At 41.9% G+C, this 16,932-nt stretch overlaps 2 protein-coding genes across 6 annotated transcripts in view; one reads left to right on the top strand and one right to left on the bottom strand.

The window, feature by feature from the left end:
- The first annotated feature begins 220 nt into the window (after window positions 1-220).
- On the top strand, window positions 221-13,894 carry LOC104366969 (lysosomal acid lipase/cholesteryl ester hydrolase). Of its 2 annotated transcripts, XM_033001768.2 has the most exons (10): window positions 221-436; window positions 3,573-3,711; window positions 5,036-5,150; window positions 6,188-6,386; window positions 7,009-7,118; window positions 8,436-8,572; window positions 9,151-9,291; window positions 10,720-10,791; window positions 12,589-12,657; window positions 13,656-13,894. In XM_033001768.2, exons 2-10 carry the CDS (start codon window positions 3,580-3,582, stop codon window positions 13,887-13,889), a joined length of 1,209 nt encoding a protein of 402 aa, XP_032857659.2. In that variant the 5' UTR covers window positions 221-436; window positions 3,573-3,579; the 3' UTR covers window positions 13,890-13,894. The 2 variants fall into 2 exon arrangements, with proteins under 2 accessions (XP_032857659.2, XP_032857661.2); XM_033001770.2 differs by lacking the exon at window positions 3,573-3,711 and having other exon boundaries at window positions 319-436.
- A 1,935-nt stretch (window positions 13,895-15,829) lies between these two features.
- Window positions 15,830-16,932, bottom strand: part of ANKRD22 (ankyrin repeat domain 22) — a 30,042-nt gene continuing 28,939 nt past the window's right edge. For all 4 annotated transcript variants that reach the window (XM_033001775.2, XM_042788954.1, XM_033001774.2 and 1 more), the window contains one exon: window positions 15,830-16,916. In XM_033001775.2, the coding sequence (XP_032857666.1) occupies window positions 16,839-16,916 (78 nt within the window). In that variant the 3' untranslated portion in view covers window positions 15,830-16,838. The remainder of the gene's footprint in view (window positions 16,917-16,932) is intronic.

Here is a 16,932-nt window from a genome sequence, read left to right as displayed (position 1 = left end):
AGCTGGATACTTCCTCCTCTTCATCCTAAAAGATTACATTTAGAACAGCCCCTCAGTTGGGCAACAGTAGAGGTCAAGATCCACCACAGCCTCAGGGAATTGGAACACCCATGTCCCAACTAAAGATCCTAACCACTGATTTGCAAGTACTTCTTAAACTCTCTTGCTGCATGGTGCATTTTGGGTTTGTGAATTTAAACAGAAGATCTTTTTCATCACAAAGATTTCCTCACTTCTGAAGCACTGCCAAATCAGCACTTAAACACGCTCTATAATACAAGCTGCCAACTCATGACACTCACGGCTGCTACACTGAAGCGCTCATTATGTTTTGACTTCCTTTTATCTGCGCAGGTTTCTGCCAGTGAATCAGTCTGCTAGTGGAGACAGACCAGGAACTGCAGCAGAAGACACAATCAAGGCAGTCAAAGCGGAGGTAAGTTGCTTATACATACATGTTCACGGCCTTTTTCTCTGTTGCCTTTCTACATAAAGATGTGCAGTCTCGGTTTTGCGCAGTTGCTTGTAAGAATAGACAGCTTTTTGCCTCTCTAATCTGTAAGCCTATTGCTATGAACAGAAGTGCGTCTGCTCAAATTAGAAGACAAAGAAGTTTGACCTGCACAAAAGGAAGAGAAAAGAGCAACTATTTAATTTTCTTCTACTTGCTTTCTTCAGTCTGAGAACAAGGGAATGAAAGTCCCAGCATTGCGACAGTGTGTGTAAACTGTCGCAGTATAATGCGCATGTATGTTTTGTGAGTTATGCAGAAGATTCTCATATGCATTTAGTCAGAGTTGTTTCTCTGGTTGGTGTGTGAATGCCTTACAGCTTATATGGAATAAATTTTAGACTTCTTAAAACACAAGGATAAATGGATGAATTTCTGAAGGGCTTGTATCTTAGTTTCACTAAATCTTAAAAGTACCTAAAGAACTTTCAAGGGTATTTCTCTCTCTGACCTTGTTTCTTTCTATGTTCTTCTATGACAGTTTACCATGACCAATATTTCCTTATTACTTTGTCTTGCTAGATAAAAACAGCTGTTCACATCTCCTAACTGTCTTTATTCCTGAAGCTAAAGGGATCAGTGGCCTGCCAAGATTGCTATTTCTTAGCCTGCTGTATCTGATTTAAAAGGTGAATATCTGGAAGTCCATAAGCCATGTCAGCAAAGCCAGGTGATCATAGGGTGAATTCAGAAATGTTTGCCCTAACAAGAGGAATAATTTAGTCTCTGCATTGCCTCAACTAGTCTTGGTAGTGATTTGAAAACAAGCTGAGACATTAGCAGAACTTTTTCTTCACAAATGAGATTCCCCGTGCAAGGAGAGGGAGGCATATACTACTCCCATTAGAACAGAGTAAAACAGCAGAAAGCAAAAGTGTTGTGCTGAGTATGTAGTTGTGAGGCTTCCTGTTTGGACAATAAAAATTAAGAAGGATTTGATATACAAAGGGAATCGAATGGAGTGTGTTTTGATGCCAAATTTAAAGTTTTGGGTGTTTCCAAACGTCGCTTCATTCCAACTGTCTGATGACTCATGAGGTTTGACTTCTTTAAATTTGTTCAGTCAAATTTAAAGGTTAAATTGAAGATCAGAAAAAGTTGAAACTTATTCTCCAATCAGGAGATTTAAAGATGCAAAAATCTCTTGGTTACCTCACTCCCACAAATCCTGCGCATCTTCCTCATTACTTGCCAGAGAATATTCTCTTATTTTCTCTTGATCTGTAGCTCCGTTTCTGAGTCCAAATAAACTTAGCAGAGCAGCATGTCTCATCATAGCAGATGTCTTATGCCAGAAGCAGAATCCAGAAACATGTGGCTGCATGAGAACCTCTGTTCTTCATTAAAAACTGGGTTCTCTATGTCTAGTGGAACTAGCAATGCCTGGTTTTGGAAAGACTTTTTTCCCGAGTCTGTTTAATTTCCAATGCAAACTATAATACAGGAAGGTCTCCTATGAAATTCTCTCACAAACCCTGATGCCCAGCCATGCTTGCTGTGGCTACTTTGAAGTTACATGGACACTGACTAGTAGGCTAGTTCCCTCTTGCTGACTGCTCAGCTGGTTGCAGAACATGCAACAGCTGCCTTTGGCCTGCCTCCCCCCCAGCAAGGCACTAACCCTGTTGAGCAGTCCTTCCCCAGAAAACAGTCCTCAGGAGCTCCTGTGAATCCCATTAGCTTACAGGCTTGTATCTCAGTGCTGAACTCGGCAGATATTTACCAATTACATCAAAAGTTAATTACAGGATGGACAGAAAGGTAAACTAACATAACCATGCCCTCTTCTTCTAAGGAAACCAAGCCTGCAAGAGCAGTAATGTCCCCAGTCATTACTGGTGAGGCAATTTTACTAGATGCCTTGATGAGCTGAAGCCTTACATTGCATTACATGTCCTTTTTGTCCCATGGATTCTACTGTTGAACATTTAGATATCCTGCCTGATCTTTATAGTCTTTATCCACGTGCAGAAAGGCTGCTATTTTTCTCTTCACAGCTCTCATTCTTTCCTCACACATGCAGGCAACATGAAGGCAATCTCAGGATCCATTGTTTACTGCTCGAGAACCAAATCATTCCGTGGTTTCTCAGCTGGTGGCAGCCATCAATTTTGAGACAGAAACTTTGGGCTCAAGAAGTAGCAGTCGGAAAAATGCAATGTTCTGGGGATAGCAAAGCAGGTTCTTGGAAGAAGTGGGCAGCAAGTGACTGGTGAAGAAGCCTGAGGGGATGGTAAATGGAGACCTAGATGACTCAGATTCAGTCTGAAAGGCATGTTTGACTGGGAACTGACTCATGGGGCTTCTGGGGAGCCACACATGATCACCTCGTTTGCTTCATATTCTCAGAGGAACTAATTTCAAACAGAACTTGAACCTGGTCTGGGCCACATCACCCCATGGTGAAAGCAGAAGCTGGCACTGATATGGCTCAAGCATGTTTCCCTAAGCCCATTACATCTCCTCCCAGAGTCTCTGAATCAATCCTGGCCCTTGCACAACCCCTCACAGGACTCTCTGACTGATCCCTTACCCCAGCATACCACTGACCAGCACCAAGAATGGCATTTGATTCCAAGGGAAGAGAGGGCAGCTGGAAAGAGAGCCCATCACAAACCTCTCTCCATTCCTGAGGAGACAGGAAAAAAACGGTGCTTTTTTCTCCTTTCACTTCTCCTGCTGGCAGAGAAACAGAGGCAGATAAAAGCAGACAAGCTGGGTGGTGGTCAGCTCAGGCACTCATAATTCTTTGTCAAGCTTCTGCTAGACTCACGCCAAGACCTGGCCTTGTCTACCAACAACAGCTGCCTTGTCATCTGCACGGTGTGCAGGCATATTCTCACAGGGTATCACAAGTGTTTTCCTCACCTGTTCTGCAACCCTCCCTGTTACACAGTGTGAGCTGTGGACAGTCCTTCCTCACACAGGTACTTATTCTGGCAGACCCTTGGGGAACAGACCTTAGGCAACCTTCAGGAGACTCCACACTTGGGTCTTCCTGTGGAATTCCACAGCACTCTCTTCCTAACACAAACACACTTGCATGTGCTCTTTCATACAGCCCCAAGATGTGGTACCTCCTTGTGCTGCTCTGCTCCCAAGGAATTGTCTTTTCAGCAGGATTTACAACACTTTCCACTCTGAATTCAGACACAAGCCAGTGCAGGAAGACTCGCAACCCCGAATGTTTTATGAACGTTGTAAGTTGGGTCACTTTCTCTCCCTTTCTTTCTAAAGTGTCTCTCCACGTAACACCACCCCACCGCATCACTATAGTCCCTGTCAGGAGGCTAAGAATGACCCCTTCCACATTTCCCATTTTCCCAGCCTGTCTTTTCCAAAACCACTGCATTAGAGTCACCGCTGCAATGAGGGCCAGTTCTGAATGTGTCAGGGACAGATGTCACTCTTTCACATTGCATGAGGACAGACATGTGGCACTGCAATGGAGAGTGCTGGCTATTACTTTTGGCTCCAAGGCTGGACAACTGCCCAGAACCCCCAAAGGGAAACTGGAGATCCAGGCTACTGAATTTTGACACCAGCAACAGGACTCAGCCCTGGACTGTGGCCAGAGTACAGACCACAAGATCCAGTCTATCCCAAACTGAACAACAGACTGTCTGCATTTAGGGTGAACCTCAACAGATATATGATGAACACAAGTCTGGGTCATGCCTCATGATGCTTATTTGCAGTCAACTTTCTCAACACATGTTGATATTTTGGGCTACCACACAAAGAAGGGAAGAGTGCAAACCTGGCAAGAGGACAAAGATCCCTTCAGCACTACGATAGGGAGTACCAGCCTAGAAGAAACTGATGCTCCTATCCAAACAGTCTGAGCTTCCAGAGAGAACCCCTTTGCAGTGAAGGCAAAGGCTGGTTTCTAGTTTCAAAGGAAGCAAAGTCTTCCCCTTCTGTAACAATCTGTTTGTTCAGTACAATGGCAAGGGAGATTAAGCCCCTTCTTCAAACAGCAGATTCTCACAACACAAAGTAATCCCTTGCTCTGAATCACCAAAGATTTCCTCACAGCATACGAAAAATCAGGTGTAGATGGTCTCATGAGTTCCTTATTGACAAGAGCTCCACCTTTGTTTGCCTTGTCTTCATGGCTTGCCTAACCACACTTTGGCAAGAAAGGATTCATTATGGACCAGAACCCATAGCTTTTGACACTGACTTATACAGATACTGCTACATATTTAATCTGTAGAAAGGTATGATGTGTACCAGCCTTGCAAAACATGACAAATTATCTCCCAAAAGGTTAGTGACTCAATACAGTTCTGCTTTGTCCCATAATAGGGGGTCAGATACCAGACAACTACCACCTAAGCAGGTCTGAAGAAGACTTTGATGTATCTTTTCACAAGCTCAGTAGTACTTATTCTCAGCCGTGGTCTCTGTGGCCAGAGGCCTTGCACTACCATCATAGAACAGCCTATATCCACACTGCTCAGCTTGATTACTCTCTAATACAGGACGACTTGCACATTAACAAAATCTCCTTTCCCACAGAGTGAAATAATCAGATATCATGGATACCCCAGTGAGGAATATCAAGTTACCACAGAGGATGGATACATTCTTGGTGTTTTCAGAATTCCTGCTGGGAGGAACAACCAAAATACAGGTATGACACAGTGTAGGACATAAAGAAAATCTAAGAGCCAATTTCCACATGGGTCCCCCATCTTTCCCCTTTTGCATATACAATGGCATGTTCCACACCTTTCCATCTCAGCAAGAGCACCTAGTAAGGAGTGTAGTCTGAATTCTGTATCCATCTGAAGGCCACACATTCAGTGTCTCTGTTCTTTTTTCAGACTTTTCTAATAATTTTGTTGTGTTCCAGTTTTTTTCTCTCAGGTGGATTGGATTTTGGTTTTGCATTAACACCCTACATAATAAGCATTTAAAATAGAAGCCCAGCAACAAAGCCTCTCAGGGTAGGCATATGAACATTCATTCCCAGCCTTCTGAAAGACAGAGGTATTCTTAGGGAAGGTGATAAGAAATCAGGTCATCAATGAGAAGCAAATGTATTTAATCTTTTTCATCACATTTTCTGAATGGAATAAAATTTTCTACCTGGAATTCAAGGTACCCTGGATACTGCTACTTTGTTTATTAGTCCTTGTTTTAATTATAGACTAATTTATTTTGAATGACTCCTACTATTTGGATCTCCTACTTTGGAGATTATCTGGATCAGTCTCACTCTCAAAGTAAGGTTAGTCAAAGTTGGATGAGGGGCCTCTCAGCCTTGCTCATTTGGTTACTGAATAGACCTATGAGTAGATATGTTTCTTTGGATGAATTATTGTCTTCCACACACTGTTATGCCTTCAGAAGTTTTCAACTGTGCGTAGATGGTTTCAATACAGGGACCTGTAAGTTTTGCTTTCCAGTGCAAGAGGAGGTGGGGACAGTTAATTTTTTTATTTGCCAGACCTGACATGAAATGGTTATGAAATGTCATTAAATGATTCCTGCTTGAATGGAACAAATCCTTCAGGTTTCTCAGACTGATATCTATGCATAGTTCTCCTGGGAGCTTCTTGAAGAAGGAAAGATTTAAAACCTCTCACAAACTAAAGTCTGCACCCCAATCTTAAATATACTACGTTAACTACTGCTCCAATATAAGAATACTTTCATCTTTTCCAGGGCAAAAGCCTGTAGTCTTCCTACAGCATGCTTTTCTAGGAGATGCTACCCACTGGATTTCTAACCTGCCCAACAACAGCTTGGGCTTCCTCCTCGCAGATGCTGGCTATGATGTCTGGATGGGAAACAGCCGAGGGAACACTTGGTCTTTAAAACACAAGACCCTTAATCCCAGCCAGAAAGCGTTCTGGCAGTTCAGGTACTCTGTAGAGGGAAAACTACTCAAGACAGAAACTCTGAGGGGACTAGAAAGCCTCAGCCTGATGTTTTTTACCTAAACCAGCATCAGATCAGGGTCTACACCAACAAAGGAGAGTAAAGAACCAGACAAAGAAGGATGCTTACTACTACACAGAGTTGGGAGCACTGGCTGGGGAAGAGATTTCAGACACTGGGAAATGAAATGGGATGCTGAGGAAAAGGGAGACCATACTGTGGACAGGGAGAGCAAGAACATCAGCTGGAACAGGCTGAGCAGCCTTGTCCAGAAATCTCTGATCAGTCACAACTGAAATCAACCAAGAGAGAAATGTGTTTTGTAACCCATGCTAGTGAAAGCACTTGTTAAATTCAGTTCCCCAAGGGCTGCAACTGACAGGTGAAATTGGCACCTCCTCTGCAGAGAGCCCAAGGCATCAGGCAGCCTGACAGTATAGCTACATCCCTCTACCCCCTTCCCCAACTCAAGCAAGAATGCAGACAAAGCATGCAACCTCATCTTTCAATGGGATCTGCTTGGTGCAAGACACAAAACTGGCATTCAGTAACTCACACTGTGATAGCCAAATTGTCTGCTAGTTTTTTGTGTTTCTTCCCTGTAGCTTCGATGAAATGGGTAAATACGATATTCCAGCGGAACTGTACTTCATCATGAATAAAACTGGACAGAAGTATGTATACTATGTTGGTCACTCTGAAGGCTCAACAGCAGGTAATGTCAGGGCACACACAGTTCACAACCATTTATGTTCCTATCTGATCAGTAAGTGGGTCTTTTCATTGATTCAATTGTTTTTCTTGTTTGTGGAGAGCTAGCAAATGTAGAATAGAAGTGCTTTCTGAGTTGAGATTTGGAAGATGTGCAAAACTTCTAAAACTATCTTTGGTTACCCTTAATAAACAAAGAAACCTAATAGCATATCCAAATACAGTTCAATTCTCTAAATAATCAGAAACATGAAAGTGATTATTTACTGGGTACCTCAGGTACTGGCACTGGGTATTTTACTCAAATTCTCAGCAACAATAATTTTCTTTATCTTTTGTATTAAGACATACAATTATTTTCCTTGTAAACAGGAAGGAAAAACTAAAAAGATAAAACAGCACATATAATACATCATTTCAAATAACAGAAGACAAGGAAAAACACCCTCGACATTACTAAGTCATGTGACTTAGTGGCAGCCTTACAATTTATATGTGGCCACATTACTGTTTAAAAACGTACTGCTAGACACTGAAAATTAGGGAAGAAAAAACATTAATAACTTATTTTCTCTTAGTGTCAGCCTTTAGCATTAACTCACTTCATGGTCTCTGAATGCAACTAACTTTCTTTTATCCTCATCTGAATGTTTATTGATGTTTATGGTTAATGTGTAAGATTAATGAATAGACATTGATTAGAACTGAGCAACTACCAGTTCATTAGTGTAAATGACCCAGAAAAAAAGAGAGAGAAATGTGGGAAAATCACATATTGTCACAGCTCCGGACCTTTTCTTTCTTTTCCTGCCATAAGAGTATTTAAAGACCCTCATGGCAAAACTAACTAATCATCTAGGCTTTCTTCAGCTGCCTTTGATGCAAACAATCAGTTGAAAACACTCAGAGCTCCCAGTATTCAGCTAATTATTTTACAGTTTCATGGAAGCATAAACATGCATAGACCTTTAGAGACTATAATCTGAAAAACTAATTTTTTATGAGTTTTATGAACTTAAGAGAGAATTGATTTTATCGTGAAAACCTCATTGACATGTTGCCTACAAAAACCTTTTCTGATAAAGGTAATGTTCAGACATGCTCTAAACCTCAGAATGAACTTTGCCTCCCAAATAAAATTCATTTCAGGACTTAGCTTCAACACTTGCCTTAGATAAAACACGCAGCACAGACAAATATGGACAACAGACAATGGACTGCAAATCTAGTTCACTTCTTGTTTGCTACTTACTGCTTATTTATTTTTTTTTTCTGTGGAAGATGTCTTCACTAACTCAGACTGTCTCTTCTGTGTTTACAGGCTTCATAGCATTTTCTACATACCATGAGCTGGCTAAACGGGTGAAAATGTTCTGTGCTTTGGGTCCAGTAATCACATGCTCACATGCTACAAGCCCTCTGATTAAGATAATAAGTGTTCCTGAACCACTGCTCAGGGTATGTTATTTTTCCTTCAAAGAGGCTTAATGCCTAACATACCTTCACAAGGTTTACTCAATCTGAGACAAAGTGTTCCCAAACAGGTGATATGCTGATACTGAGCTTGGGATGAATCAAGTGCTCTTGAAAAATCTGTTCCCAAACTCTGTGAGGAAAATACTGGAGATATAGGGCTTGTAGAAGCAGGTTCCAGTGAAGTAGGAGATTTGTGAAACTCTGTCTCATCATAGGACTCTTGCTGTTAACTAATATTTTACTGGCCTCATGCAGGAGGAACTAAACCAGAGCTGCAATACTAGCCATGACAATCTCTGGGACTTCAGAAACGATTGAGCATTGAGGTCACTACACTAGAAATGGAAGGATGGCTTCCTCCAGAATTTATGCCAGTAATATGAAGAAGGAATGATAACGTCAATGTGTTTTAAGGGGTATTGGGACAGTAAGCTGTTTCAGCAATCTTTGAATACTGAGTTAGGCTTCTAGGCTATTAGCAACAGTTTCCTGCATAAAATGCTCCTGTAAAGAGGAAAAAAAAAAAAAAAAAAAAGTGTTGCACTTTTCCCTTTCCACAGTTAGTACTTGGCTGCAAAGGGGCCCTGCACCAGATTGGACTTCTGAAAGGACCTGTGACACAATTCTGTACAGACCTGGATAAGTTTTGTGGCCATGTACTGTGTTACATAGCTGGAGGCAACATAAAAAATCTGAACACGGTAAGTTTATGCAAAAACACCTACTCAAAGTAGAACTAATGTGATTTTGGAAGTTACATTTGTGCACTCTATCCTTATCTAGTAACTGTTATGCATGTAAATGCACATAAACCATAATGTAGTTCTCAGCAGACTGAGGGAATGTCAGGACATTGTGGGATGTGAACAGTGCCAAACAAGACTAGAGCTAATTCTGGATGGGATCAACATCTAGGCACATTCCAATCCCAAAACGAAAGGACTGAATTCAGTCTGGAGCTATATTGTGCATGTCAATAGATGTGCCCCCTTTTGGGGCTAAGCCAACCAGATTTTGGTCATACACAGATGCTCTTCAAAAAGAGCTAACAAATGATGGAGTCAGACTTCTTGGTAATACAGTTCCCAGTTCCCTTTCTTAGCATGCAAACACCAGGGTCCTTTGAACACTGGAAGAAAGGAAAAAGCTCTTTTCCTCTTCCCATTTTTCAGACTACTTGAACAAGAACTCGGTCTCATAAAACTACTGTAAGGGGCATTTTCCCATTTTTGTTGTTCTTAGGGGCCAGCAGCTCAATCCACAACATGTAGAGCTACAGGAAGTCCTTGCACTGTGCCTGAGGGGTGCAACACACCCGCAGTGGGATTCACATAGACTAGTGAATCAGTCAGAGAGGACAGGAGAGTTGTACCTGTGCTTGCCAACATATGGACACTGTAGTGTGTCTTAAATCCCCTTTAGAGTGGTCAAAGTATGAAGAAGCTGGCCTGTGCAATGTTTATTACTGCAATATCTGTAAAGACTGGGACCTATTTTTCTCCATCTATAACCACTAGTAAAAGCATATATGGGAAAGCAGTGAGAATCAAAGGTTCAATGCAAAAGCAATTAAAAGCATTGAAGCCCTTTTGAATTGAAGAGCTAAATCATTAATGATCCTTCCTGACTTGGGTTAAGTCGCTAATGTGGTTCTCAGGGCAACAGAGCAAGTCTGAGGAGGAAACCAGGGAGATGGAATTGGAACATCTCCTTAACAGAACTAAAAAAAATGTAAACAGAAGAAAAATCAATGCCTTATAAGCTGACTTCTTCAGCACTAGGAGTAAAATGAAGAGAAAAAACAAATCTTCAAAAGACACGTGCATGGGGGTTTGGTGTGAGGTGAGGAATCTACTTTGAAAGGACTGAAAGGTTGTTGTTGGACCACGGGATCCCACAGTAGTACTGTCTTCATCAGATAGACTCACTTTCATGGAGAAAGCATGCAGATGTATATTATTAACCAGCTATTTCTAAAACTGCTTCTCAGTTTCCTGTCTAATATTTGAAGAATATTCTATTAAAATGGGGTTTTAACACAACAGCAGTGTGTTACTCAGGTCCTTCACAGCTTTATTATGTCACAGCACTGGATCACTGCCTTTATAACGCTTCTGTTTTCTCTCCAGAGTCGAATAGATACATACGTAGGACATTCCCCTGCTGGAACATCAGTACAGAACATTATTCATTGGCGTCAGGTATAACTGCATACTAACATATAAACTTATTACTGCTTTTTATGCAACCGATAACCTACAGGGAAGTCCAGATGTGGTGGATCTGGGAAACTTCCCCTCACACCTTCTCACGTGCTGCTGTGAGCACCTCGCACAGAAGGAGCACCCTTTCCCATGACCTCACCAGACCATTACCATTGCCTGAATTGTCCCTCTGGTATCAGGCACTGAGGTTTCCCCAGGGCACATCAGGCCTCTCTGCATGTTGGGCTCAGTGTCTTCCAGCCCTCATTTTTATTTATGAAGACATTTGCCTTGAAAGCTGCAGAAGAGAATGCAAGCATGGTCTAGGAACTTGGCAGGTAGTAGGAGTGTAGTGGAAACTTGAGGAACCTGGGGATAAGCCAGACAAAGAAGTAATGCAGGTTAAAGCTTTTCTCCCAGAGAGGTAATTGCATCCTGGATCACCTCTCAAGCCCAGTTAACCACAAAAATGTTTCTGCTGGCACAAGCGGCAAAGTAGGAAACTGCCTTACACTTCTACAGTACATGACAAGCAACCCTGCTCTACAGTGATGTTCCCAACAGCCATTTTTTTCCAAAAACCTTTCAGCTACTCTTGTCACTGTCCAGATCCTGGATTACAGTTCTCTAAAGGTGGGTTTCTACTTGTTCTGCTCATGGTCTGAATCAGACCAGGGCAAGACAGCTCCAGCCAAGAAACACATCACTGCATGTGTCCATGTGCACCTGCTGACCCAGGATATATCTGAATACATTCTATAGGCAGACCTCCCATTTCTGCAAACACTTAATATGGTCCAGAATATAGGTGTGCTTCCAAGGACATCCCTGACAAAAATTCCCAGCAGTCATCCCCGCAGGATACACCTACCCAGAGCCAAGAAATGGGGACAAATCATTGACACCCAATGGCTTTACAGCCTTTTTGCCAGCTTCTAACAAAGTCAAGTGGCTACAAAGCGAACACAGATACAGAAGGATAGAAGAAAATAGCAAATGCAATACAGCAAGCAGATTTCTAGCACGTTCCCTGCTACTTGAAACCTTGAAGTCAAGGTTTTCTAAACAAAACAGACATTGACTTTCTCTCACCCTGTATTACATACAACCACTCACAAATGAAATTATTTGTCAGACTTGTGCAAAAAACAAAATAAAAATAAAATTACAAAAAAACCCAACCAAATAAAAAACTCTCAAACAGATGTGCACCTAGCTCTTCACTCATCAGTCCTGCAGGGCATATATCATGTCTTTTAAACAACACAGGCTCAAGAAGACTAATGTCTCATGCCTAATGTTCCACTCCAAAAATGCTGTCAGAGCACAACTCATGTATAGCCAAAGTCTTGTAAGTACAGAGCCTCTGGAAATGTCACTACTGCTTTGAGCAGACTAGACAAAACTAACACACAAAAGACAAGATGAGTGAGGAGGGATCTTATATTACACTAGACTAGCAATAGCTCTGACACATTCTAGACATTACAGATGTCTTTCCATGTGACAGCTGAACCCTGACTCTGCATCATGAACAGGGACCCCAACTTTAGCTTACTAAGGCAGTCAAGCAAAATTTTAATAACACAACATACAAAGGATGACAGCTGAGGATCAGGAGAGAATGTTAGCAAGGGGAAAAAAGATGAAACCGCTCACCCTACAATCCATCCTCAGTACTGCTGGAAGCCTGTCTACTGCCCGAGCCTTGCCTTCAATCACAGGCAAGAAAACAACTCCTGTACTTTGCTTCTTGGTCTCTCAACACTTACCTTTTATCTGTTCTTTTAACAGATAAGACGTGCAGACCGATTTCAAGCTTACGACTATGGCTCTAAGGAAAACATGAAGAAATACAACCAGGTAAGGCAATATGCTTTCCCTGAAAACCCATCCTTGGGTCCTGGCAAAAATAAGAATAGAAATAATTCAGATTTTAGCACCTTGAGCACTACAGAAAGAAGGAGAGAGTGGTCTGAGGTAATGTTTCACTGGAGTCCAATACTTATAAGTGTAAAAGTCTATTCACAGACAAGGCATAGACAGATCCTTGCAGACAGCTAAGAGAAGTTTTGCCTCCCCTACTGATGCAGAGTTGTGTCCAACGACATGTCAATTTACCTGCCATTCCCAAAAGGATAAGAGACACACCCAGGTCCTTGAACTGGATGAATATGAAGATCTTCACTTCCCCAAAAATCCTCAAGGTCTGCCTTTCAATTAAGGGAGGAAATTAATCTCACAGCTACAGTGACCTGTCCAATTGGCTGACAATCATTTCACTTTTAATTAGCACATATGACTTGCGGTGTCCTGTGCTGTACCAGGGCAGGCTGTTTTTCACAGACAGAAAAGCTCCAGAGATATGATCAGTTACTTCTACCCATACACACTGTCTCAAAAATTTTCTAAAGTGAAATTATAAATGGCCAAAGTATTTCCTTGCCACTTAAATCCCAGGCATAACAACTAAGACCAACAGTTGCACTCCGTGCCCCAACAAAATATAAGAATCTTCCCACCCTAAATATATACATGAAGAAGCTCCACAGTCCTTGCCTGATAAACACAGACACTGCTCTTTCCATATCTCCACCTCCAAGGGGCACAAGTAGGTGTCAGACTGCAGGACAACTCACAGACATGCATTCAGAAAAGACACGGGAATTTAATGGATCATTCCTTTTCATGGACAACAGGGAACGGGGTTTGAGAAATCGACACTGAGAGGGTGGTCTTCTTGCTTACTGGTTTACTGCAGTGAGTGCAGTAGGGAAAGAGAGATGCTTGCACAGAGTCTTTTCTCTAAACACAACTTCTGATGCAACAGCATTCACTCAGGTCTCCTCCTTTTCTTACAGTCTACTCCTCTTGCATACAAGATAGAGAAGATAGGCATACCAATTGCTGTTTGGAGTGGTGGAGAAGACAAATTTGCAGATCCAAAAGACATGGCAAAGCTACTTCCTCGGATTACTAATCTCATTTACCATGAGCATTTTCCTGCTTGGGGACATCTTGATTTCATCTGGGGCCTTGATGCAACTGAGAAAATGTATTGGAAAATCATTGAACTAATAAGAAAATACTTTTGAAACCACATGAAGAATGTTGATTCACTCAGTAAAAACCTCCAAAATTTCTATGTGGCAATAAGGGTGATACATGGGGAAGAGGTAAACACACAGACACATAATGGATCCCAGTGTAGGTATTTATCTGCACTTGTTTGTATCTTTTTTCCTCATAGTTTGAGGTTTCCCACAGTGTTACTGTGAGTGCTGTCTTCCTGAGAAGTTTGCAATGCATAGGAATGAAAGATGAAAATATGAATACATATGAACATACACTTCAGGGATCACTTATTGTGGACAGATTTTATTTCTACAAGACTGATTTTCCTAAGCCTAAATTTTGTTGTTCTTGTGCATATATATCTGTGTAACCCACAGAGGCATTCCCATGCCAGATATTTGTCTTCCCATGAAGACCCAAAAGTGGGATTTGCTCATTTCTCTGTTGAAGTACAATTGACCTTTGTTTAAATTAAATCAGTTATCCACTTGACAGAGAACTTGTTTTTTTCCTTTTTCACTCCTCACATTTACCTATAGTGTCAACACAACCAAGAGATCTTCAGATGCAAGAAAGTGAGCAGGCAATAGATGACTTCCAAACATCAAGCAGTCCAGCCTCTGAAAAACTCATAGAAATATTCTCCTGCCCTCCATGCCTACACATCACCCAAAGATTTCTTCACACACTCTAAACCCCCAACTTCAAAGACCATGGATTGCAGCTGATCTCTTCATTCCAGATGTAGACCCATCAGACAAGCTGCACTCCAAGCAATACAGCTTCCACTCCAATAATTATTCTTGACGCTGATAATTAAGCTGTTGCAAGCATTCTGAGCTCTCAGCTTTGACTTTGTTGTGGTTTGGGCCTGATCGGCAACCAACCACCGCAGCTAATCACCCTCCCTTCCCACTCCCCACCTGGGAATGGGGGAGGGGATTAGAGGGGTGAAGGGAGACTCGCAGGCTGAGATAAGAACAGTTTAATAATGGCAATAAAACGAGAACAATAACGATGATGGGGGGAAAACAAAAAGAAATATATAAACAGGCAATGTACAGCGTAATTGCTCACCACCTGCTAACCAATACCCAGCCCGTTCCCGGCCAGCGACCCCGAGATACCAAGATCCCACAATCGCAATCTCGGAAGTGAGAGCGAGCCCCTTCCCAGCCACCCCTCCTTTATATAGTGAGCATGACGTTCCATGATATGGAATATTTCACTGGCCAGTTTGGGTCAGGTGCTGTGGCCGTGCTCCCTCCCTGCTCCCTGTGCCCTTGCGCACGGGCAGGACATGGAGAGTTGGAGAGTCCTTGAAGTCTCGGCAGCAGCTGAAAACATCAGTGTGCTATCAGCATTTTTCCCATACCAAACCCAAAGCTAAATCCAAAACACAGCACTCATCTAGTCCCTGAAAAGGAATATTAATTCTATTTCAGCCCAAACTAAGACAGACTTTTATGTAACTCTGTGTCTTGACCAGTCTGCTCAAGCAATTTATACAGCATAGGAAGGCAGTCAACTGTTTTCCCTTTCCAGCCATTAGCCCAAAGAGGTAGCATCTTCGTTATCCATGCAAGTGTTTCACATGTACTTACCTACAAGCTGATTTAGCTGTCTGTCCTCTGGTTACACCCAAAGCGTTCATTATTAGGAGCTCAGACTGGGTAGTTTTGTTTCCCAGAGTGTTCCTGGGTGGAGCCTCAAGCTCATATTGCCCAACCGAGACACTTTGTAGTTGTCAGAATCCAATAGAATAATTACAGCAAAAAATGTACATGTGTTCTGCAACACAGGAAAAACACACCAGTTTGCCCATGCACCTAGTCTAGCAGCCATCACCAATGCTGATCATGGCGTCTATCTTCCGAACTTATGGCAGCTTACAGGAAATAGCCAAAACTGTCAACAAAAATAAAGATCCATTAGACCAAGAAAGCAAGATGCAGCAACATTTGAAAGGAGATTCCCCTTTATTGCTGCATTATTAAATCACAAAGCACCAGGGCACATTAATACATTGCTTACCACTGCAGGTTTTCTTCTGTCTTCACCTATGCAAGAGTCATTAATTTATTATTATTTTGGTACATGCATCCCCTGTTGCATGCACCATTCTGAAACGCAGGCTATCCTGTCCAGTCCCATGGGAAGGATACAACTGATTCCCATCAGCATTTCATTTACTGATTTTTTTACTTTAGCACACTGTTTATATTGGAAAAGTAGTTAAGAGACTTGGTTCTCTACTGCACTAAACATGTTTTCATTATTATTTCTTAATGCATTAAGCAACCTAGGAATTCGCTTTCTTTGTCTCCAGTAACTCATTGAATCTCTTTTCTTTCTCATATAAGAAACAACAAAGATAATGCTTCCCTAGTAGCAACATAGTGAGAATTGGGGTGTGTGAAACTTGTAGCAGGGATGGAAGAAAGAAGTGTCAAGCTGAGATCTGTTTTCCCAGTCACTCCCACTGTAGGAAGAGAAATACTAAGAGGAAGGGTACCAGACTGTATAAATTGCTGTGGCATGTTGTTTGGTTGTCAAGTGTATCCCCTACAGAACAAATAACATACACTCCAAAGGATATTTGATTTTTGCATTGACTGCCAACCATCATGTGCAATGTTTAGGCTTTCAGAAATATTATAGCTAGCTTTCAAAATCCACAGTCTGTGTAAGTTAAGTAATAAAACTGGGGAAGCAGATGGGAAGGGCAATATTTTGAACACATAATCATTCATGGCTTATCAAAATCAGATTAACTCCTTTCAGCCTACACGGCCTTGGGGGTACTGACAAATCTCACACAAAACAGTCAAAGTCTGCAGCAAGGAACAGTGGAGTTGGACCAAGTCTTTATCAAGTAACAGCCCTCAACCTTCTGCAGGACTCCTGCTGCTGTGCAAGACAGATTGACAGCTGAGGTAATTTTCTGCATTTTCAAGACTCCTTGATGACTAGGACGTTTTCCTTAGCATGTTTTCAATGTTGTAGAACTGCAGCCTTCTTGCTATATCTAAAGGAGTCTCCCCAGCCTGAAAGAAACAGATG

Source organism: Tyto alba, unplaced genomic scaffold, assembly GCF_018691265.1.
Source record: "Tyto alba isolate M040663 unplaced genomic scaffold, T.alba_DEE_v4.0 Super-Scaffold_1, whole genome shotgun sequence".
Lineage (NCBI taxonomy): Eukaryota > Metazoa > Chordata > Aves > Strigiformes > Tytonidae > Tyto > Tyto alba.
This window is presented reverse-complemented; position numbering and strand designations above follow the sequence as displayed.

Bases quoted from the DNA above. Each gene is read 5' to 3' on its own strand.
- LOC104366969 (XM_033001768.2), top strand. From the start codon at position 3,580: ATGTGGTACCTCCTTGTGCTGCTCTGCTCCCAAGGAATTGTCTTTTCA. The intron at 7,119-8,435 runs GTAATGTCAGGG...CTGTGTTTACAG, and splicing joins CTCTGAAGGCTCAACAGCAG to GCTTCATAGCATTTTCTACA. The intron at 12,658-13,655 runs GTAAGGCAATAT...CTTTTCTTACAG, and splicing joins ACATGAAGAAATACAACCAG to TCTACTCCTCTTGCATACAA.